Raw genomic sequence first — 23,844 nt, forward strand, 5'->3', positions numbered from 1 at the left:
AAGAACTAGTGGAGAATGGAGAGGAGCAGACAGAGGAAGAGGAGGGGTAGAGTTAGATATGGGCCAGGTGAGAATTTGTACTTTGGGTCCTGTGATCAACAAATACAAATTTGGGGGAAAAACTTGGGCATGGAATTCAGACTCACTCATATCCATTGACAGTGTACATGTTCAGTGAGTAACTTCGGAGTAATTTAGGTGAAATCTATTGTCAAAAACGTAATATACTACCCATAAATATGATTGCATGCGTAACTGATTTAAAATAAAAATGGTTTTGTTTTCAGAATAAGCCTTTTATATGTCTTTGGGTAAGCGCTTTGCTTCACGGAGGCTGCCATCGTGCACCAACGAGTTTCTACATGCAGCCTAAAAACCCACACAAACCTGATGAATAAACCATTAAAGAAAAGTGAGGAAAGGGCAGAGAGAGTGGGAGAGTAGACGACTAGAGAGAGTTGTCAAAGGGTGTTTACCTCCTTCCTCTGGTTGTTGCACACTGCAGTGTCACCGTTAGATGTCACACTCATGTCACACTCATGTCACACTCAAAGAATTTGGAGAGGTTGAGCATGTGGTTGTTGCTTTGCTATTTTCATTGTATATGTTGTGTTTTGAATGTGCTGTGGTTTTGTTTGGCTGCTGATAGTTGTTTTGTCCATTTTCTCCTCTTTTCCTGTGACATTATTACAGAGTGGTCTCACAGTTAGGAGTTTTCGACTTTCTATTTGTTTGTTTATTTGTCTGCCTCTGTAGTTGAAAGTAGGTTACAGGAAAAAAGCCAGACTCTTCTGCAGCAGTCTGCTGATTAATGTCTGTGAGCTCAGTATCCAGATGGATGAGAAACGTCACTAATTCATAGTCAGTGTATACGTGCAAGCAAACAACACACACACACACACACAAATCACTCAAAATATGATCTCAGCACTGGCAAGAATCAACGATTACTTTGATTACTACTACACATACACATACAGTGCACAGTTAAACCACACCACACACACACACACACACCAGAGGACACCAGATACAGCAGCAGAACGACTACAGGTTGCCTGACTGACGCAAATCTCCAAGATAGTTGAAGATTTTCTTCCTGTCAATCACGTGCTTACGTTAGTGTTACGTGAGCCAAGTGAGTGGAGCAATGAGAGGAAAACCATGAGCTAATCACAGACCATTGGATCAGAGCCATACCAGCTCCAGTGTCTCGGTTTCACCACCACAAACTCTTCAGACCCCTAAGACAGACATACAGGAGGAAAGAGCAGCATTAGGAACAGATGGATAATATTGACTGGCATTCCAATGTTATTAAAAAGGAGCATGGAAAAAAAATATCTATATACAGACAGCAGAATTATTCTACTGATCTATAATAACATCTGTTGCTCTTTATTATTTGTCAATGTATAGTCAACTCTGTTGTCAATGTCAGGATCCTTTAGGAACAATGACCATTTTCAATGACCAATGACAATTTTCCAGTGAACTGATGGGTAAGTAGCCGGTCTGTTGACAGGTATCAAAGTAATCCTCTGAAAACCTGCTCTGGAGCAGTATGTGTGTGTTACTGCAGTGATTTATGAAGTAAACCAGCTTGGTAATAGTGAAAATCTTAGCAGCAAGAAGTCTTCATAGTACAGACAGCTGGTCAAATGTAAGATGCACTGCAGCATATTTGAAAAGGGACTATAAATATTGTGCAGGCTGAAGTGGCTCCAGTAATATTTAATCATTCCAACGACAATGAAAGACAAATATCTATGAATCGATTTTGGGGTCTGTAGTCAAATCCCTCCAAGTGGAATGTGTCATCTGTCAGGAGACTAATTTATCATACAGACATAAGCCACAATTTCAGTATAAACAAATGTCCATTGTCAAATAGGTTCACACAACTCTCTGTGTTTCTCAATATAGCCATGTTTATATATTGTGTCACCCGGCGACATTCCCATGTGGCACACAGTGATTTGTTTTAAGGCAGAGGCAACAGCAACATTGCACTACTAAAGCCAGACGGCTGGAAAACAGGTCGGAGGATAATTGCAATCGCAACAAAGTGCCCATGAAAAGTTAAGGAAGAGAATTCTACTGTCCAAAAAGCCTGGTTGTTCAGCAGTTTGACAGGATAGATGTTTCTTTGTCAGATGAGTAGTTAAGTGTGTACTGAGCCAGCAGCAGCAGCAGCAGCAGCAGCATGGAAACTAGTACCCTCATTTTACTGGTTTGACTTGGTGAAATCTGTAAGGCTCTTTCTCAACTTCCTCCTCTTGAACTAAAAAAAAAAAACAAATAAAAAATGATGGCTGCACAGCATGGAGGCTAATGGGGTACGTTACTGAGAGGTGCATGATGCCCATGTGCACTGCGCTGCACATTCCTGAATGGGTCTTTGGAATAAACAGACCGAAATGTGTTTGAAGTGTGTGTGAATCAGGTTTGTGAAATACTGCTCACATCCTGGGCCTCCTTTGACTACAACGTTATACACACAGACTTATGTAATACTGAATGTCAGCCGTCCTAGAAACTGGTTGGCATGGTGTGCAGCAGCACGTCTCCAGGTCCAAGAGTCCATAAAGATGTACATTTTATGAGTTACAAAGAGGAAACACTAAGTTTTTGGTCAGCAGGTCCGTCTACCACTTTGGTCCAGACAGAAATACAAGTTAATTTATTTTATTGAACCTTTATTATACGAGGAAGTCCCACTGAGACTAAAATCTTGTGAGACCTGGCCAGAAATCTTCTAACCATTTTGGCAACACAATGCCATTGTGCTTTCTCCAGCTCTCCAGAGTTAATAATTGGTATATTTGAAGTTTTAAATTGTTAATTAATTAATTTATATTGTGCCTCAGCTATTTTTTTTCTAATGCAGACATGAAAAACACACACTATGAAAAGGTTATGTAAGCTGTTAGCATATTAGCATTGTGAGTATGCTAATGCTAGCATTTTGGTCAGTCTGAGAAAATGTCAACACTGTATTGTTTGGTAGATTAAAGATATTTTTAAAAAAGCCTATCACTAACCTGACACCGTCCACAGGAGACATAATTGTAAACTGTCCTCAAACAAAGAGTCATTGAATCTGGATAAGCTACAAATAGCATGCTATATACTATACATGCTATAAATCAGGTTTCATCAAGGCTTCATCACACAGCCACACTCACCAGCCACTTTATCACATACAAACTGCTTTTCATTGCAAATATCAGCTACTCACGTGACACCATCTTTGTGCATTCAGCTGCGTAGATGACCTGCTGAAATTCCAACAAAGCATCAGAATGGTGAAAATGCTCTGTTGAGGTCAGAGGTCAGTGGGCAATGACCAGACCGTATGCAGAAGAACACATCAAACCCCAAAGCAGGCTTCAACAGCAGAAGACCACACCAGCTTCCACTGTATTGGGTTAACAGTACTGGTAATTAAATGGCCAGTGTCACACTAAACTGCTAGTGGCTGAGTTAGCATTGCAGGTAAAGTAGCCACCTCAGTTTGTGACTAGGAAGAGTGTGTACTAATTACCTGAAAACAGCTCTGCTTCTGCTGCTGAACAAGTCCAAAGCTATATTAATGGACTTTATTTTTCCAGGATACTGACAAACACTGACATTACGTAATGAATGAAATGCATGGTTCAAAAACACAACCGTGCCTCACCTTATGTGATTGACAAAGATGCCAGAGCCTTTAGTCTGGGCCCCCTGTGAGTGGACCTCAGCTCCCAGTGCCTTTTCTCCATTTTAAGAGCAGACTCCTGGTTATATGCATGTGGTAGCAATTGGGGCTGATAACGCTCCGCCTCCACTGTGCCCTGTGGGTCGAAGCACAAACTCTTTCCCGATACTCCCAACCTAATCTTCCCACTTGTAAAAGCTGTGCTGTTCTAGCACAACATAACCACATATTGTTATATAAAAGAGCTGACAAACTGTGGTAGCAAACAACTTTGTTAACAGCAAAAGTTCTGCAAACACCTCCGTGTCCTTAAGCTGCCAGGTGTAATTACTACATAATGGCAACTAGCATTAGTTTTGATCAACTCACTAAAAAGTATCATTAAGTACAGAAACATTTTCAAACATAGTGATCCAAGAGGTCAGTATTTAAAATACAACAAATCCCTGTAGAAATAAAGAACGTGTCCTGTGGAAAATTAAAAACAGCAGCAATTTTTTAAAGATTTTATTAAAATACGGTGTGGAGTTTACCATCGGAAGTTACCATCACAAACATGATTGTTTCTAATAAAAAAGTAAACAAAACAAAATAAAGCTTAAGAGCCTAGTTACAGGAGATTTTTTTTTCATTTTGTTTTTTCTTTTCGTTTTTGCAGTCTGGTGAAAGAAAAAAAAAAATTCACAATGAGAGTGGGTGGAAAAAAACAAACCAAAAAACATGTTCACATGTTGTAAAAATACATTTCCCAATTTTAACATTACACACAGTCACTTTCAAACATTCATTCATTCATTCCTTGTTAGATGGTTAGATGTCAGTGCTAAAGGAAAGCATAACAGGAAAAAAGTACAGACCTGTGCACAAAAGGGGAATGAGACAAGCGGAGTTTCTAAAAATGCAGGAGACTTTTCTACATTCTGTGGGTAGAAAACTTGGGATGAGGGACACGAGACAGAGGGCGACTGCTGGAGGATATGTGTGCATTTAGACCCTGAGAAAAAAGTGACCGATTCTCACCGGAAATTTCTGCTTCTTTTTTTACTTTTCTTTTTTAAAAGACCACACCAGTGTCTGCAATGTCCTCTTACTCTGAAAATGCTTCAAGTGCCCCAGCGTGGTTGTAGTGGTGGTTGGGGAGAGCGGCATTCTCACACCCAAGAGTGAAATATCAGATGTGGCTTTGTGAGCATATACACTGTGCTTATCTGCTAGCCGACGCATATTCACACCGACGGCCTGACTTGACTTTTAACACTAGGAGGAAAAAAGCAATAGCAATAATGCACATTAAGAAATCACACTGGATTCACGTGTTTGTCGAAAAAAGTGACTACACAAGGCTAAACATGGTTGATCACTAAAGAGATGCAAGGTGCTGTTGATTTAGGCCTGTTGGGATGCGAAGCTTTTTGCGGTGTGGCCTCGATCGTGGCTCGTTCTTTTCGACTGGGTGCGTCTCTGACTTCACCTGCTGTGGTCAACTGTATTAAGGCAGTGAGTGGTTCCATGGCGACTTTCTATAACAGCTACTTTTACAGGGAGAGAATAAGTAAGGCCCAGAGGATATCAGCTGAAAAGGACAGTTGGGATAATATATATATATATTATAGATAGATATATATATATTAAAAAAGTCACCAGGAGAGGATCTCGTTTTTTTTTCTGAAATGTTTCAGTACAACATGTAGAACACAGACAGCATATCCATAAAAATGAAATCCTACGATAAAAACAGAATGGTTCTCATAACAGTGCACTGCTGAACTGAATATATATATGTATATATATATAATCATCAACAGCAAAATTTAAGATTATTATAATGCTTTTAATCCAAACTATGGGGGTTATCTTTTTAAAAATATATACTCATCACATGACAGAGGAGCCGAGCATCTCAGGACAAGGACATGCTCCATGTCTCATACACTCTAAGGAGAAAACTGTACATCACTGGAAACTGACCACGACAAAAAATGGCAACTTGAGGTGACAACACTCTTGAGGGGGAGGAGCCTGGGGAGCAACGGGAAACAGCATGATGACACCAATTTTTTTAAGCCAATAGTACTTCCCCTAGAAAATTACCTCACATGCACTACTGATAAGAGCAGCTTGACAAATAAAGTGAGTGAACAAAACAAAACTTCTACTACTACTCCTCTAGAAAAAGGGAACTTGCAGACCCCAACGACTGCCTATGTTTTTCACCCCCTAATTTTTAATTAGCCAGTAAGATGTGGGTCAAACACAGCAACTACTGTCTGAAGTCTACAAATGGGAAAGCATTGTGCTGAATGTTTTTTGAGGAAATTAAGCTATAGGGAAAGAGACACACTGGTTTTAAAGCCTGAGTATTCAGAAACCTATAGAGAACCTACAGGGATTTTGTAAATTTGTTTGATGGGGCAAAATTTTTTTATGTATCATTACTGCTACAATTTCACAACCCTTCTGGAAAAGAACAGTTAAGTATCTAGAAAATCTGTACAAAAAATAAAAGGGTATGCACGGTACATTCAATATCTGTTACTGAGGTACTAGAAAGGTGTTCCCTTGACACCAGGGCAACAGCGTTTAAGAGTTACTTCTAGGAACTATTCCTTTGGAAAGACAACAGCATGTTATCATAGCAGGGTGAGGGAACACAAAAACAGGCGCACAAATCACCGGCACACACACACACACAAACCGCTGTCATCAATAAAGCCAGCATGCCAGAACTCCGTCCTTTCTCTCTTACAGGTAATCTAATATTGACTGTCCCCTTCTGCTTAAAGGAATTGGTGGGTGCATACTGGTGCATGAACAGATGTGAAGAGTTGGTGATGACAGTGGAAGAAGAGTGGAGGGAGGAAAGGCGAGTGGGTGGGTGTGGAGTGGTGGTGTTGGGATGCAGTGCGATGTTATCAAACTAAAAGACGCAAATCAATCCCCAGTCACCCGTCTGGTGTTCTGAACGTCCGGCAGTGTGTGATTGATAATGTTCTTCATCACCAAAACTAACCTGTTAACTGGACCAGTCTGGGAGAGGAGCTGCATGCAGCTTTGGGCTGTGAGCACTTAGACAGTGCCCTCTGCTGGTGACACCCCTGGCATGCTGCCGTTTCTCCTATAAGAAAAAGCCACTGTGTTTGACACTGTATGGGCACCGTGTGTAAAGACCTAACATGCAGCACTCTGGCTGCACGCATGAGACAGAAATTTATGCCGAGGTGATCTCCGATATGATCCTTTAAGCTTTTATGTTTAGACATAAACCATGAGGGACAAAACATGTAAATACAGGACTGAATGTCCGTAACATGGACTATCACAGCAGACAAATAAAAGATCTGGTGTATCGCTCCATCAGGGTTTGTTGACTATAGCGTGATCTGAGCATATAAAATATACTATGCAAATCTTAGAGCATCACTGTTAGCTGACAGCAATATGGATCGCTCTGTTGAGCAAGCCGACTGTGCCGGGGGTGATACTAAGAGTAAAACTGGGCTAAGGGGGGTAGCAAGACGCCTGATGGGAAGGACAGGATAAGATGTACTAGTTGTGATTCTGTCTGGTTTACTTTAGTACACATATTCCACCATCACAAGAAAGATGGAGGGGGGAAAGAGGGAAAAAAAAAAAAAAAGAGTAAGTTAAGAAGAAAGTTAGAGCAGTAACATGAGCCATTAATGTACAAAGAGAGGCTTCAAACTTTCTGCCTCTGTGCCTCATGGTCTGAGTCATAGGTGAACTACCAGAGGCAGGAGACTGTAAAGCCTCATGTCAGAAATGCTATTTTTTTTCTTTTTCTTTTTTTACAAACAAAACATTAACATCTAGAACCACAACAGATCATCTTTCCATTAAAACAACAGCCAACTAAGGAAATAACCAATCCAATCCAATCTTTGAATCCTTGAGAACAGTTATTGCTGACGTGGGTAAGTGGAGGGCAGAGGGGATGGTGGGTGGGTGGGTGAGTGAGTGACATGAAGACTTGGATGGAGGGATGCGTCTGTGTGTTCTGGAGGGATGTGGGTGGGATGCAGGGGGAGATGGGGATAAGTCACTCCTGGGCTGGTTATGTGATCTGAAGACCAAGACGGTAAAATCCACATCAGGTCAAACTGGTGCTGCCCGATTTACTGGAGGGGTTGTGTCTGATGTTGGGGTGATTTCCATTGGTGACGGAATGTGCTGGCGGTGGCAGGGGGGGCTATTGGTCAGAGGGGATGTCTCTGTCGGCTTCGGCCTTCGTAGGTTGCCCCGGAGAGGGAGCATGAGGAGGGTGAGAGACTGGGGCAATGCCATGCGGCAGAGAGCCTGAAACAATGCTTTCAACCCCTGTGCCTGCTCCAGGGAGACCGCCTGCTGTTGCAACATTGATCAGACCGGGAGGAAATCTGAAACAGGGACAGAAACCCCATCAGTCATGTGAAAGCTCATTGTTTCTGCCTTCAGACTCATACCCCATGTCCGATGTCCACTCACATCTCCTACATTCACTACACACACCTGTAAGTGGCTCCGTTAAGCTCTGGGTGAACAGTGGCTGCTTCCATACTGGACCACTGAGAAGCTGCCATCAGGTACTCCTTATTCACACAGTTCTTCAGACTGTCAGGGATACGACCTACAGCAGAAAATAGGAGGATTACTGTGACATACGAAAACAATATTCACGCTGGTCATGGCATCATCTGTACACAACATGAGCTTCACATTTCACGTCATTTGCAAATATAAAAACAAACGGTAAAGCCACTAGGACTCTCACTTTTTAATCCGAAATTCGCATTTCTATTTGAACATGGGTGGGAAAGTCCAAACTCAAGCCTTAAAAACTTGTTTGAGTTCAAACTATACAGCCTGGAAGCCCATCACACTGAATAAGTACCACAAGGAACAGCAGAGGATATGTTGAAACCATCAGAAAAATGTCGATTTGTCAACTGGGCTGTCAGAATAGCAGCCGACAGCCACACATACATTTAAAATAAAGTTTTATGCTTTTCTTTGTATACGTTGACTTAATGTTTTTGAGTTTCCTATTTAGTAAAGGCAGTGTGACTGTGTAATGCCGGCTCAAAACGGGGTTCCCACACCTTGGTTGGCATCAAATTCAAGGACTGTTGAAGGACCTTCCAGGGCCAATTCCCTTAAATTCAAGGACCAAATGTGCTGACACAGCTTAAGATGGGGGGGCAACTTGTAAGAGCCACTATGCCCATGGCGTCCGCTTTTGATTTGCAGCACGCTCTGCATTTGAAAAAGTGATTGTCCTTGGGATCCCTGGTCAAGCCAGTCTTAGAGATCTTGGAATTTTCATTTCCCTGTTATCCTGTAATTTGCTCTCTCCTGCTTCACATTACTAGCTCATTGTTCTGAATGGAACAACGCTAGTAATTACGACTCGACGTTTGCTCTGTGTAGCTCTAGTCTACGTACATCAAGCAATGCGGGCTTGAAACTCTTTCTTGCACAAATGTCAAGCACTTACAATGACTCGTATCTATTCAAGGCGATTTTCAAAACCTTTCAAGGGCCTTGAAATGTAAATTCACAAACTTTCAAGGATTAGTTGCGATTAGTTTGGAAGGCTGAGGCAGCAATTCACAACTATGAATTCCTTGTTTTCTTTATTTTTACTATTATATTAGCTTGCACCAATTTTGTGGTCACAATCCATTACCTTTTTCAGGCAGTATCAACAAATCATATATCAAATTGTTTGACTTGTTCAGGACATGGTTCTTTGTTTGCTTTGGCTACAAGAAATTAAAATGTTCCCAACTATACTTTACCAGTGATCGCGCGCCGAACCTCCCTGGCTGCCTCCTCACGAGCCTCCACAGAGGCCTGCTCACTGTACCAGGATGTGTGCGGGGTACAGATCAAGTTGGGAGCATCCTTCAGAGGGCCTGTTGAAAAGCTGTTCAGGAGGGGAAAGGTAAAGAGGGGAGATGAAGATGTTATCATGCACATCTGTGTGCGCACATGACTAGAAAGGGATTTCTCATGTTACCTGAAGGGTTCTGTCTCATGGACATCCAGGGCAGCCCCTCGTATCCGTCCCTCTTTCAGGGCTTGAGCCAATGCTTTCTCATCAACTAGACCCCCTCTTGACGTGTTTACCAGGAAAGCTCCCTGACGCATCTGAAGCAAAATACAACAATAAACACTAATGTTGGGAAATATTCAGATCTTCATCTATATATCTTTCGACAACAACCAGTCAATAGAATTCCATGCAGTTTAGTTGGACTACTGTTCCAGTATACAAACACTCGTATGGAATCCATTCATTGAATCAAATGTGTCCAGCTCCATTATGTTAGGTGGCAATTTGCCCCCATTCCAGCTTCTTAATGTTAGGTGTTTCCTGAATGACCAATTACATCACTGACCACAACAATGTTCGCTCATGGCCAGTTGTTAGAATGTCAACATATCGTGATCGTCTTCGACAAGCAGAAAGCCGACGAAAGCAGAGAGACTGCTGCGAGCAACCAAAGTATTTCCGCTCATGTAGTTGTGGGTAGAGCAGAGATGCATCAGACTTGTTGCATTTACACTTCTGCTCAGTGTCTTCGAACACCTCCTGAAGTAGTTTGGCAGATCGGATAACAATCCGTCCAAGGGTGTATTTACACCTGTACAAGTGTATGACTAATAATAAATTCAAAACATTCAAACTCTGCAGATGTGTGTTTATTGTGAATGTGGCACGTTTAAATATTTACCATTACCTAACAGCAGACACAGGTCTGTGCCATCTTACACTGAAGCAGACCCCCCTACCCTCAGCACCTCCTCAGTCTGGGTCAGTGACAGGTCTAGGCAATACGTTCTAATATATGACGACTTGTGCAATGTCACAAATGCGCTAATTAAATATTCAAAACTCTGTCAACACCATTGCTGTTCACAGCAGCAGTGATTTCTCTCCACACTGTTGCCTTGTGAATTCCTGTGATCCCACTTTTCAGGCTAAAAAACAATCACCTTGTTATTTCGAAATTCTGACCGTATGATGATTATTTTCTGCCTCAACACATTTCTTCTTGGTTGTGTTCCATATTTCAGTGTTGTAAACTCAAGGTGTGAGGTCTCGAAGCCATGAATGAATGGGGGTGTGGTATTCCCACCACATTTATCAAAGCCTGATTGTGTACACAGGGTGACATTTACACCTGAATATGCACCGGTTTCTACGGAAGTTTGATAAATGAAGGCCAGTGTAAAACTTAATGACACAAAAGAAATGGCACAAATATACAGCACTGTGCAAGTTTCAGGAACTCCCAGCTCTATTGTTTTTTCTGTCTGTCAAATTCTGTGATCATTGGAATTTGGAATGAAGTGATGCGACTTAAAGCTGGTCTTATATATTAGTGAGCTGTCAATGAGTTTTACTCATGCAACATGTGTATGTAATGCTCAAGCATGTCTTGAATAAACCTGGCGTTTTTTACAGCAGATACTTCTTTAAATGAAATAGTAGGACAAACACAGGATTTACCAGTAACATTAATTGAGGTTCCACTCCAGTATTAACAGAGCTGTGTTATTGTTCAAGTATAAAGGTAGATCACACTAAATACTTCACACCTGTAGAGAACAAAAAACTACATACATATTTTCATGTGTTCCAGTAACATGAAATAGAAATAATTATCCTCTATAGTCGTTATAGCATTGCTAAAACAACAAAACTAATGGTGGCCTAAGACTTCTGCACAGTACTGTAGGTATGGTTACCCCCTACCAGATGAAGAACTGTATAATTCTAATATAACAGTGTTAAGATTGAGGCTATTGATTTGCATTATTTTAAATAAACACCTTAAAAAAAGAATATGTGTTATTAAAGGGGCAAATATTAGACATTTTGTGTTTTACAGATTTAGATTTTAATCTAAGCACCTGTTTGATGGTGAAGTCATTAATGAGGTGGTGGTTGTGCTCGTTAAGGCTGCAGTGCAGGGACACGCAGTCTGAGTGGATTAGCAGGTCCTGAAGTGTTGCCATGCGCTGGAGTCCTAGTGATCGCTCCACGCCATCAGGCAGGTAAGGGTCATAGAAGATCACGCCAAAACCAAAGGCCTTGGCCCGCAGAGCCACTGCTTGGCCAACACGCCCTGCACAAGAAAAAAACAAAGTTACATACAGCCACTGACCTTGTTAGAACCAAAACAGAAATCATAAATTCCAAACAAGTCCTACAGCATATTGTTTAAGCTGACAGTTGATGAACTGTCAGCTTAGATTAACCTGATCCCCTGAAGGGCTTTGGCAGAAAATGTCCAAACATAACTTAGCAATGACACATTCAATCCCAAATTAAAAGGCACTACTTGATTATGTGACAATAATGCTCCACAACAAATCTAACCACACCATCCAATCTCTCACTCACCCAGGCCGATTATTCCCAGTGTCTCGCCGCGAATACGAGCAGCACCACCTGCCACCTCCCTGATCTGCTCTACACTGGAGGCTCGGGTTCCCTCTCTGAGGGCCTGGTGCATCCAGGTGACTCGCCTGTACAGGTTCAGGATGAGACATAGCGAAGTGTCGGCTGTCTCCTCCACTGAGGATGCTGGCACGTTACAGACAGCAATGCCTGCATCCAGGGATTGAAGGAGGAGGAAAATATAAGCACAAAAGGCACCTGTCACGAGGAATATTGAAAAACGTTTTATGCGCTTTTCTGGGTTAGCTCACCTAGCTCAGCAGCTGCTTTGATGTCAACGTTGTCGAAGCCAGAGCCAATCCTCACAATTACACGTAAGCCTTTAAACTTTTCCAAATCATCTCTGGACAGAGTGATGGTATGGTACAACAAGGCAGCCACTGCCTCATTTAGCACCTAAAAAGAAAGACTGCAATTTGAACTATTCTTCATACTAAAATGGAGTAAAGATGAAGATTTTGCACCATTTATAAAAGGGACATGCACAACAGTCACAAAGAATGCTGTCAGCTGTTTTTTGGAGACACAAATGAAGAAATCAAATTAATTTAGGATACAGTGCATTTAAAAAAAAAAAAATAAATAAATAAATGTTTTTATTTATTTAAGGAAAGGGACAATCCATAAACATTCAAATATACCAGGTTGTAGCATGAGGCTAATTCCTGCCTGTAGTCCCTTGGCAGGTTAATGTTATAAGGGATATATATGAAAATACATTCATACATTCACATACATATATGGGTTACTTCAGCGACTCCCAAAGTGTGACAGTACTGCATTCAATATAAATAAATGTAATTTCCCTTTTGTATTTGAGTTTTAAATTGATGTAAAATTTATATCAGATCTTCAGAAATAAAACAAAGCCATGTCATTTAAATGATTTTAAAGAATGTGTTCTGGCCCAGTATAGCAGGTGTCACCGTATATGTTGATCCGTCAAATAGATGCCGGAACATAGCTTATTTCTTGTTACCAACAGAAGGATATGTTAGTGAATGTGTCAACACTCAACATTTCAGTATTTGCACTTAATTTTAATTTCAATTTCAATTTGTAAATTAATTCAGACTTTTATTCATGTCGCCAGATAATAATGCACTTTGAGAGTGAGCACTTTGTTGTGAAGCTAAATCTTTGAAATATTACATGGAGACCAGCTGTAATGACCACATGCATGTGTTGAAAGATATGCAAGTTCACAAATAAAGTTAAGTGGACTGAATATTGATATGCACTCAATTCTTGTATCCCCATGTTCACATGAAAACAATAATACATATAGGAATTATTGGTCCTAGTCTTGTGTGTTGATCAGAGTCGTGATTTAAGGTTTGGGTGGGCGTAAAGAGGATTTTCAGATTTCAAAGTGGGCCCTGGCACACTTACATTTGGGAATGGCTGGTTACTTTAATACTACAAACTGAAATTGTTGTCCTTCGCCCAAGGCTGTGTCTTGTGATTATGTGGATAAATGTGTCTCCTCTACCTTTTCGTGAATCTCTTGTGTAGACTGGGCATCACAGAAGGCTACTGTGGCCACATCTTTAAGGATAGGCATTTCCACAGTGCAGTCACGGCCGTCCAGCAGGGCCACCAGGGGCCGCGGATGCATTGGTCCATTCAGGATAGGGGGTCGGATACCTGGTCCAAAAAGAGGAAAAAGGCTTATGGTTGAGATATTAATAAATCCAGCTAAATAAGTAAGGACCAACATAAATCCAGGACAAAAAAATATCAATGTTTAATGCTGGGCTAAGGATAAATTGACAATTATCACACTGTATTCAGCAATACAGGAAAAGTAAAATTCTTTTCACACAGTGAGAGATAACACATAATTTACTTAATCCTTAGACTTGTTAAATGTTCAGCTAAATCAAAGGGAATCAAACTGCCACTTTCCATAGTTTTTTTTGTCTTATTTTACATTTTTCCTTTGACAAGAAAGTGTGAAACGAGGAGAGAGCGGGGTAGATGCAAATCAAAGGGCAAGTGGGAATCAAGCAATCAATGACCTATTTCCATCTTACTACCTCCACAAAGGAATTCATTTTTTTTTATGGCTGTTTGTCTGTGAACAGCTTTACTCAAAAAGTAAAGGATGGTTTTTGATGAAATTTTTGGGCATGTAAGTTATGGCCCAGGGAAGAAATGATTCGATTTTGGTGGTGATATGGACAAGGGGTGGGAAAGATATATCATCTACGGTAATACCGTTATTGTTGTTTTAAAGATGCATTTAAATTGTATTTAAATGTATTTGAATTATTCTGCAAAAAATTATGAAAAATGCACTAATATCGTGTTTACTTCATGGCACAATCTGTTTTTGTACAGAACGGTACGGTTTGGAACAGTAAAGCCCTGGGTTAGGCTTGCGTTGGTAGGCCGGGTGTGGGCTGTGGACGATTCATAGTGTGATGTACCAATGCAACGACAACGAACGTTGACATCAGATGTGACACAGAAGACAACACAAAGGGCAACAATGGAGGACATCCAGCAGCTTCCGTTCCTGCTCGGTTTGTGGCTGATTTTCTCAACAAGACGTTGAACTTTGTGTGAAAATAGACTGCAGGCGGTGAAGAAACACCCGTCGCAAGGGAGTGACGTTTTTCGGTGCCCAATCAGCCAACTGCCGTGGGTGGAGTTGGTCAAGCTCAAAAATTGATGGTTATTTTTGGTACTATTCCCAATTGAATCACAAAAATACATACCGTACTAAAACATTTAACTCTGCATTCCCTGAATGCATGCAGCAGAAGCCCTCCTAGCTGCAGCAATGAGCAAAATTCAGCATCACATGACCACTAGAGTGGGCCTACATGATCACATGACCTCTCGCTAGCATCCTATTTTTTGTCCCCATCACCCACCCCTAATCTGGATATGGCCAGGAGCTTTTAGGGTTGCACTGTCTGAGTGCTTTCTCTACATTTAAAATTTAGCTGGAGGTAAGTGACTCTACAGTCTGTTGTTCTCATGTCTAGACTCCCCCATGTGATGCAAGTCATCATACCCTCACAAAAACCCCGCTTTACACGTGACTCAAGTTAATGGGACAATCTACTGCACTTAAACAATAATAATTCTGACTTTATGGCGTTTCTTCCAATTTTTCCATCTCCAGCAGCACCATAAGAAGAGTGAGAGTGTGTCTGTGAGTGTGTGTGTGTGTGTCTGTTATCTTATTTGGTCACAAAAGTAATGTGTAACTATATCTGTGATGGGAAATGGAGTGTGTCCAGCATCATGGCCTACTTGATATTAAACTCTAGCTCTGATTAGCAATGTGTGCAGCACAAACACAAGATACAAGAAGACTGCATCAATCTATCTCCTTTCTGCTCCAATCTTTTTTCTCTAGTCTCTTCATAAGGTGAAAGTCAGATGCAGGTTAATCAAACAGCCCTTTTGATCAGGTTTCAAATTCTGGGAACTTGACCTCATCTACAGTATGAGCAGAGCACACACTGGTGGGAGTTGGGGGGAGGCAGAGGTGAGGGAGTGTGGTGGGGGTTCATGTGGGGGTTCATGTGGGGGTCTTAGTCATGACCCAAATTCTCCCGTCTGAAAGAGTCCCTCCTTCCTATTTTTCTGATTCTCCACATTTCTTACTGGGCACCGTGGCTATTTATTTATTACCGTGGGGGATTTATTGAGAGAAATGTTACAAATTAAAAAAGAAACTAATGCAAATTTAGAACAGTACATTAGTATTAACATACTAAAATAGATTAAATAAACACTAATGGTTATATTAGGGTTGCCTTTTACACCTTTCCCTTGCTCTCCTATTTCCATGTCAGCAGTTCTTGGCTTGAACAAATCCCACACATGCACCAATACACACTATCTTGTCCCTGCTGCGTGACAGGTGTGTGTTATGTCTCCCAGGGTGGGGGAGTGTGTCTATCTGTAACATTTACTTGGGCAGAGGGCAGGAGGTAATGGCGAGATGGGAGCTGGTAGCCGTGGATGGAAAACAAATATTTGCAAACACTTCCCCTAGCATCTGATCATTTCCCAATCCCAATACATGCATTAAACGTACTGTGGCAAGAACAGAATGAAAACCATACAGTCTGGTACAAATCTGCTGTGCTCAGTTTAGCATTGTCATTCACATACATTGCAACAGGCTCAAGAATGCTAGCAGGCCTTCAGAAACAAACTGAAAGCACAAAGAGGTGCTTACTATGTAGAAAAACCCAAGGGGCCACAATCAAAAAGACACCCTGTAAAAAATACTTCTGGAAACATAAAAGCAGGCCTACTACATACAAAGTAACATGAGTAAAAGACAGTGGTATACCCAGGGCCTACGAAGCTAAAGCATGGCCGCACACACAATACAATTCATTCAGTGATTCATTCATTCTCCCCCACTCCTCCCTTTCTTTCCCTTCACTCCCTCCTCCTCCTCTTCTCTCCCTCTGGCCACAGTTAGAGGAATAAGAGGTGTGGGGGGAGGGGCAGCAAACGATGATAATGCAGCAAGCAGCGGTACTCCACCCAGACGCAGCTACACACACTTGGTTATTCAGTTCCTACTCTACGCTGCTGCGACACCAATTTGCACTGAACATAAAAGAGAAACTGCACATACAGAGCTGCACCACACCCAATTCTTAGATCCCCCCTCCATGGTTCACACATTTCAAAAACACATACCAAAATAGAAAACACATGAGCACAGGGCCTAACCTTGCATTATGAAGTCTGCCGGCCTGTCTTCCTCTCTCTCCCTCTCTTGCCTCACTCTCCCTCTATTGCTTTTCTCTCTCTCTCTCTGTCAGCCTGCTCTTGGCTGGCTGGATCCCAGCTGTCATCCACGCCCAGCACCTCCCCCATAACCAACCTCCAATCACATGTGGCTCCTCTGTGGGCCAACCAACCAGCACTAACCTCATTAGCATAGCCAAGGCTGAAGCCGAGGTCGGTTTGGGCTGTTGTCTTTTTTTAAAGAGACAGCTGGCCCGTTTCCCTAACCCACGACCCTTCACCTTGTCCTCTCTATCTCACCCGTCTCCTGAGACGTTCCCAGACTGTTCCCTCCATTTTAGTGCACCATTATGTCTGATCTACATCGTCTACTCTCCACTTTCCTCCAGCTCAAAATACTGTCTCTTTTTGTAATCTTAAGTGTCTAGGTCATGACTGCATAAGCTTGACAGAACATTGACATGGATGGATGGCCAATAATTTATATCATGTTTTTTTCAAAATTTCATGAGCATGAATGAGTGCTCCAGCACGAGGCACAGTCGTGAGTGTGTGTCTGCTCTTATTTAGCGACAGGAGGAAGGGAGTGGTGCAATTGAGTGTGTGTCTGCTCGCGGTCAAGCAAGGGAGAGGAAACGGCAATTCGAGTGTGTGCACATGTAACGTCATACATTATTGGTACTCTAATATGTGTTTTCTGTCCTCATTGCTCAAAATACTAACAAAGTTACTTGTGCTTGCAGCTGAAACAATTACATGATTAATCGATAACTAAATTAATTGTCAACTATTTTGATAATCGATTAATCGGTTTGAAACTTATTTTCATGATTAAAACAAGATTTCTGACTGTTTCAGCTTCTTAAATTTTATATTATTATATTTTCTGGTTCCTTTGCTCCATATAACAAAGAAATCAAATAATTTGGGTTTGTGGACAAAACAATAATTTCCAGGTGTGACAAAAACTGATCAACATTTCTTAATTTTATGGACCAAACAATTAATCGATTAATCGTGAAATAATCGACAGATTAATCGATTATAAAAATAATCATTAGTTGCAACTCTACTTGTGCTTGTACTTATGTACAAGTAGTATGTGTGGTGCAGCAGTGAAAAGCGTCACGCCTCAAACAGTATTTTGCTGTGCCACATTTCGTTTGTCATACCAGTCTTGCGGTATACAAACATTGTATCATTAAAAAAAAAAAGTTTTGGTATGAGCTGGTATACCTCCCAGCACTAGGTCCAAATGATCAGAAACAACACGTTAGTAAATTAGATGAAGAGTGGTAATCACCCAAAACTAAATATAGAAAAACATTTTTAAAATCATAATGTCTTTGAGTGTCTAGAAAAGGCTATATAAATTTGATGTATTACTATTATTATTATTATTATTATTATTATTATTATTAATAATAATAATAATAATAATAATTTGACATGACATGTATTTTTTTTTCTAGTCTAAAATAAGTCATATCTGGCTTTGCTACGATCTGATACATACATGCAGGTGCAGAATGAAAAAAAATCAGTAGGGATTAGGGCAGTAACTTTTTATTCGAAAATTCTGTATTATTTCAAAAGTGGGATGTAGTGTTCAATTCAAATTGTAATTATGTGCTCGGAATGCAGGCTGCCATCTCATTAGCGCCTATTTAAGAGGTACCCCTTATAATCCAGCAGAAGGAACACACAAGGTTTCCTACCAAATCATATGAATAGTGTCAGCTGTAGGCACAGCAGCTACAACATTTGAGAGGCAAACTTTGCCAGGGGTGGGAGTCACAAGGTACCTCGCGATGCGACGGACATGGTCCATGATATTAATAATATCATGATACAATGATTCTGTGACAATCAATATATTGCAAGACAATCATATAGCGGTACATCACGATATCTGTCTGAACTGAAGAAAACAAAACGTCAGGTACAGTAAAGGATTTCTATATGCACAACATGGAGAACCAAGTGCATAAAGTAAATGTACTGAACAGGGATGGAGCATCTCGCCACCATGAGGAGATATCAAGTACTGATGCCCAAGCAAGTGACAGTTTACTTTAGAGCGCCTTTATTTAAATCTCAATGTCTGTCCTCCTGTATCAATTGTCGAGGAAGGACGATGATAGATCACCAAATTGATATTCTGACCCGCCCCAGTTTCTGCAGTGCACCGAACACCCACTAATAACCTAGTCAAAACTAGTAAACTGGCTCATAAATATCTGTGTGTACCAGGGACATCTATGCACTCTGAGACTCATGTTCTCATCTGATGGTAATATTGTAAATAAAGAGAACTGCACTTGATCCCAATCAGGTTGACAGACTTTCTATAAATATATCAGAAATAAAATATGGCCTAGGTGTGAGGGTTTAGCCTGCCTTTTGCCCTATGTCAGCTGGGATTGGCTCAAGCCCCCTGCTACCCACATGTGGAGAATAAAGTGGTAGGAAATTAATGGTTGGAGAGAATGTGGAGGAAAAAGTGATAGCCTCTTTAGGGATGCAGGATATCTGATATGCTGATATATTGGGGGTGCTTAGGCCAATAACAGATACCAGTACACAAACATTTTTCCTTACGCCCAACTGCAGAGGTAATTTTATCTCCTCTGTTGTGAAATTAGCTAAATATTTTGCATGGTAATGTTGCAGCAGATGTAAAAATAAATTTTCTTCATTGTGCAAAATAAATAAACATAATAAAATAACAGTTGTAGAGGGCACACACATAGAAGGTATTCAGCCAACTGTTTAGGCAATTAGTCATATTGGGGGATTTTGGCGTGTATGCCGATATCCAATAATACATTTTGAAGTCAACATCGGCCAGCACAGATAGTGTGCCAATAATATTTTGCATCTTTAAAATTCAGTTTGGTTTTTAGATGTGGACCCAACACAAAGCATGCACCTTTTGCAATCAGGTGTAAAAGCATAGTTTTCATGTGTTCATTATTTATTAGTTTTAATTGTTTGAGTATTTATGTTTGCCTGGTTGCTACCAGATTTAAAGCAACACTCTCAAAATTACTGACACAAAATAACTGATGAAGGGTCACTAAACTGTAGTAATCCACTTTACACCCAGAAGCTCTGTCCTTGAAATATGAAAGTTAGGTGAGCTTGTAGGAACAGCAAGTTCAAGAGTAATGCTGAACTGTCACTTAAAGCCTAATCCACTTCAATTGTTTGCTACAGCAACTTAGTGTTATTTTAACATAAAGTTAACAAACATGCCTGCTACATACTACATTTACTTCATTTATAATTATGAACACTTACCCTCACATATGCGGTCAAGTCTCTGCCGCTTGACTTGTTTGTGTTTGTCCATCAGCGCCATAGACTACGCAGTCTGAACCTGGGACCGAGAAAAACAGATCCAAGTGCTATGGAGCGCCTCTAGTGATGTCCACTTAATTTCACCTGAACACAAATGGGAAAGTCAGTCATTTAAAAAAGTAAATAAATAATGTACACGTTTATACAAGCACATACGATTAAAGCAACAACTTCATGCAATGAATGAAAAACTGGAGATATGATATAGAATGTAGCTCTACCAGGTCACCTGCCATAAATTAATTCAGATCTACAAATTTAAACAATCGTGGTTAAAGAATTTAAAAATTAATTCAGACTAAATTTCCCCAATAATCATCAGTGTAAAGGAATTAAGTCAAGAGACTTGTCACAATGACAAGTTGACAACTAAACAGGCACTCACCCAAGAAATGATGTGCCAGTCAGGTTCACAACTTAGTTTGCACTGTAAACATGGAAAATATTGGTGTTTCAGATGTAATAATGCCATGTAGGTGCTTCATGATGAATTCATATTGCATTATGCTTCAGGCATAAGAAGATATAGAGTGTAAAATAGCAAGATTCCATACAGAATAGAGTTGCACATTGTTTCAGGAGCCCATGTATGTGCTCCTGTTTTAGCTGTTTGGGTGATAAAGGGTGGATTATTGCATTAATAATGTATAAATGTAAAATTGCATGACTGTTTGATTAACATGTCAGAAAACAGTGCAATTTAATCTCTGTGGACTGAAGAGTTCATAGCTGTTTTAAGGAGGCTGGATAACATTACATTTAGCTCAATAAAATCACCTTGATCAACCAAAAATGTACAATCTACATGTACATCTAAATAATCACAACGGCACTTTATATTCTAGCAAACCTATCAAGACGTTGAGGGTCTTTAGTTGCTCAGCTAAAACTGAATACCGCTCGTCTTGGAAATAGCGGGTTTAAAATTATTCAGGAAGAAAATAGGTTGGGTGAATTTGGCAAAACTAAGTCAGCCACACTTTTTTTTTGTATTGCTCTTATTAAGAACAACTCCACTGAATGAAATGCATCTTCAAAAGTCCAGAAATGCTACATGGCACTGACAATGACAGGATGGAACTTCTTGTCTTAATTCTGTGTTTGATTGTCTCTTTTTGATAATTTCATAGTATATTGAAATAATCTCAAACTGTGGTACAAGCATCCGCCGGTGGTACTTCAGATACTGTTCTACTGTATATACCAGGGTGATTGGAGAGGAGCTGAAGGGAGTGTGTAAAAAATGAAATAACAAAAACCTATCATAATTAGTCAACTTATTTCTCACTCCATCTTAATCTAGTGAGGAAGAGGAGGATGATGAGAGAGCAAATTAATTTATTGGGAATAAATCTGCCCCCTCTGAAAAGTCTGTAGCTGACTTTGCTCGGCCTAAACACCACTGTACTTTTAACGTTGGAGATAATGGTGGTACTTCGAGAGCTTAATATTTTATCAGGTGGTACTTGGTAGTTTGAGAACCACAAACTACAACTACAACAAAACCATAGTAATACCAAAGTCAATGCAGTAAAACTACCAATAGAACAACCTTGTTTAGTTTTCTTAGCTGAAGATATTTTGGTCACAAGTATTTTCCTGTTTCACATGTTAATGTTGATAAACATGACGTTCAACTTTGAGGTCAAGTATACTTTGTTAAAAAAAACACACCACCACTCGCGTACACAGTTAAATATATAAAGGTACGTTTTGGAGTTTAGAGGAAACTTGACGGAAACACCGTAGCCTTCGATAGCATACCGTTAACTATATAGCCCGAGGTGCTAGCTAACCAACCATAGCTATCGGGGCTCTTGCAATGAATGGTGAACTTTTATCTCGTCCTTGCAAACCGAGAAATTACACAAAGTCATGTCCAACGGCAGCCCTACCACACAATCCTGTTCAGACTGAGATATAGTTTAGATAACATTAACTGCGTCGCGATTTGGGCTAACGCTGACTAAATACATGGCTGGAGAGCTAGCTAGCCAATGATGGCTAGCTTACCCAAACACAAACATTTGACAACTAAGTGAATATTATTAAAACGAAACCACCCACCCTCGCTAAATCTCCAACACACACACTCGTCGATGTTAATTAACTATTACCAACTTGTGAAACGTGTGAAATAGGGTATTTCCACTACCATGTATGTCAGGCGTTTGCAGTGTTGCTAACGTTAGCTGTGTAGCGCCGTTAAGTAGCGTGCCGCCGTGTGTGGGAGATGCAGGCGGAGGGGGGAGCCCATTTCGTCCGATTTGTTATCAGCGAGTGGCGCTACAATGTGAAATATCTGATCCAGAGGCTGAACAATTTTTTTCTCTCTGCTGTGAAATAAGGCGAATCGCCCAAGTGAGTGAATCCAAACAGGACAATTTAATAACCCAATAAACGAAACTTGCAAGATGTGTCAATTATTTACCCCGATTAAACTCTTTCAAGAGTGCCGAGACTGTGTGCGTGCGTCGGTAGTGTTCCCTTTCTCCCGATCGCCATGAAATTAGACAAAAGAGGAAGTGGCTTGTCGGTTATGGAGGGGACAGGCGGCCTGTGAAAAAGCATCGTTGACCTGGAAGGAGCGCCCTCATCTCCCATGGCGGAGTTTGACAAACACGCATAGACTATTTTTTTCTTTTTTTTTTTTTCAAAGTACTGCTTAGTCTCACAAACTTTTCTACAAGTGTACACTTCAAATGTCATATATTGTGATGTACTGTTTGCAGACAGCAATAAGTAAGGTTTATAAACTAATGCAAATATATATATGTAAAAAAAAATGCATATACCATATTTGCAAATTATCTTTCTTAAAACAGAATCGTATTTTTCTCTGTAGAGTTTAACCTGCTAGAAAAGTCAGAATAGTTAAGTTCTTAACAGAAATTGTTATTGTTCAGAAATCAGCCACTAGGGGTCACACTAATCAAATAATCTGACCTCTGATTTGCTCTCTAATTTCTCAAGTCATTTTGTGGAGTTGGAACTATTTAAATATAACTATAACTCGATTACACAATTAATCACCAACAATTCTGATAATGGATCAGTTTAAGCAGTTTTTCCAACAGCCTCTTCAATTCTGACATACATTTGTAAATACAGCACATGTCATAATATACAGTGCATGTATGTGTCAAACCACCTCATGAAAACTATTTTACAGTATATGTTTTTTTACTTAACTCCAACAGTATGTGTACAGTACAACCAGGTACTGAAAACAGCTATAGAAAATGGATGGATGAATGGACCACTGCTTAACTTATTTGTTGTTTTTGTCATCCTTGTTTCCATGTACACAGCAAAAAAAAATCCACTGTCATAAACTGTGTCATGTATGTCGTACACTGACCAATAATGTAGATTCTGATTCAAATGTTTATGTTTCCTGGATTATTTGCTCTTCTGTGATTGTAAAGTGAATATGGTTTGTGTACAAAACAAAACCTTCACCATCATTTTTAGGTCTGGGGAAACCATTATTAAAATATTAAACCTTTCTGTGCGTTGTATGAATTAATGAAGAAAACAGTTGACAAAGCTGATAAAATAATGATGAAAATAATAACTGTTG

At 40.3% G+C, this 23,844-nt stretch overlaps 1 protein-coding gene across 7 annotated transcripts; it reads right to left on the bottom strand.

Moving 5' to 3' along the window:
* Nucleotides 1–4,192: 4,192 nt before the first annotated feature.
* On the bottom strand, nt 4,193–22,840 carry ctbp1 (C-terminal binding protein 1). Of its 7 annotated transcripts, none has more exons than XM_058649003.1 (11): nt 22,693–22,833; nt 20,647–20,688; nt 20,202–20,345; nt 13,660–13,814; nt 12,419–12,563; nt 12,111–12,317; nt 11,618–11,832; nt 9,717–9,847; nt 9,496–9,623; nt 8,207–8,324; nt 4,193–8,094 (listed from the first exon to the last, which is right to left on the bottom strand). In XM_058649003.1, exons 3-11 carry the CDS (start codon nt 20,260–20,262, stop codon nt 7,908–7,910), a joined length of 1,347 nt encoding a protein of 448 aa, XP_058504986.1. In that variant the 5' UTR covers nt 20,263–20,345; nt 20,647–20,688; nt 22,693–22,833; the 3' UTR covers nt 4,193–7,907. The 7 variants fall into 7 exon arrangements, with proteins under 7 accessions (XP_058504986.1, XP_058504988.1, XP_058504989.1 ...); XM_058649005.1 differs by lacking the exon at nt 22,693–22,833 and adding an exon at nt 22,417–22,640; XM_058649006.1 differs by lacking the exon at nt 22,693–22,833 and adding an exon at nt 22,329–22,346.
* Nucleotides 22,841–23,844: the final 1,004 nt, after the last annotated feature.

Source organism: Solea solea, chromosome 14 (genome assembly GCF_958295425.1).
Source record: "Solea solea chromosome 14, fSolSol10.1, whole genome shotgun sequence".
NCBI lineage: Eukaryota > Metazoa > Chordata > Actinopteri > Pleuronectiformes > Soleidae > Solea > Solea solea.

Coding starts and splice junctions, on each gene's coding strand:
- ctbp1 (XM_058649004.1), bottom strand. CDS start 20,262: ATGGCGCTGATGGACAAACACAAACAAGTCAAGCGGCAGAGACTTGAC. Junction 9,624..9,716: donor CATGAGACAGAACCCTTCAG/GTAACATGAGAA, acceptor CCTCCTGAACAG/CTTTTCAACAGGCCCTCTGA. Junction 8,095..8,206: donor CTTAACGGAGCCACTTACAG/GTGTGTGTAGTG, acceptor TCCCTGTTTCAG/ATTTCCTCCCGGTCTGATCA.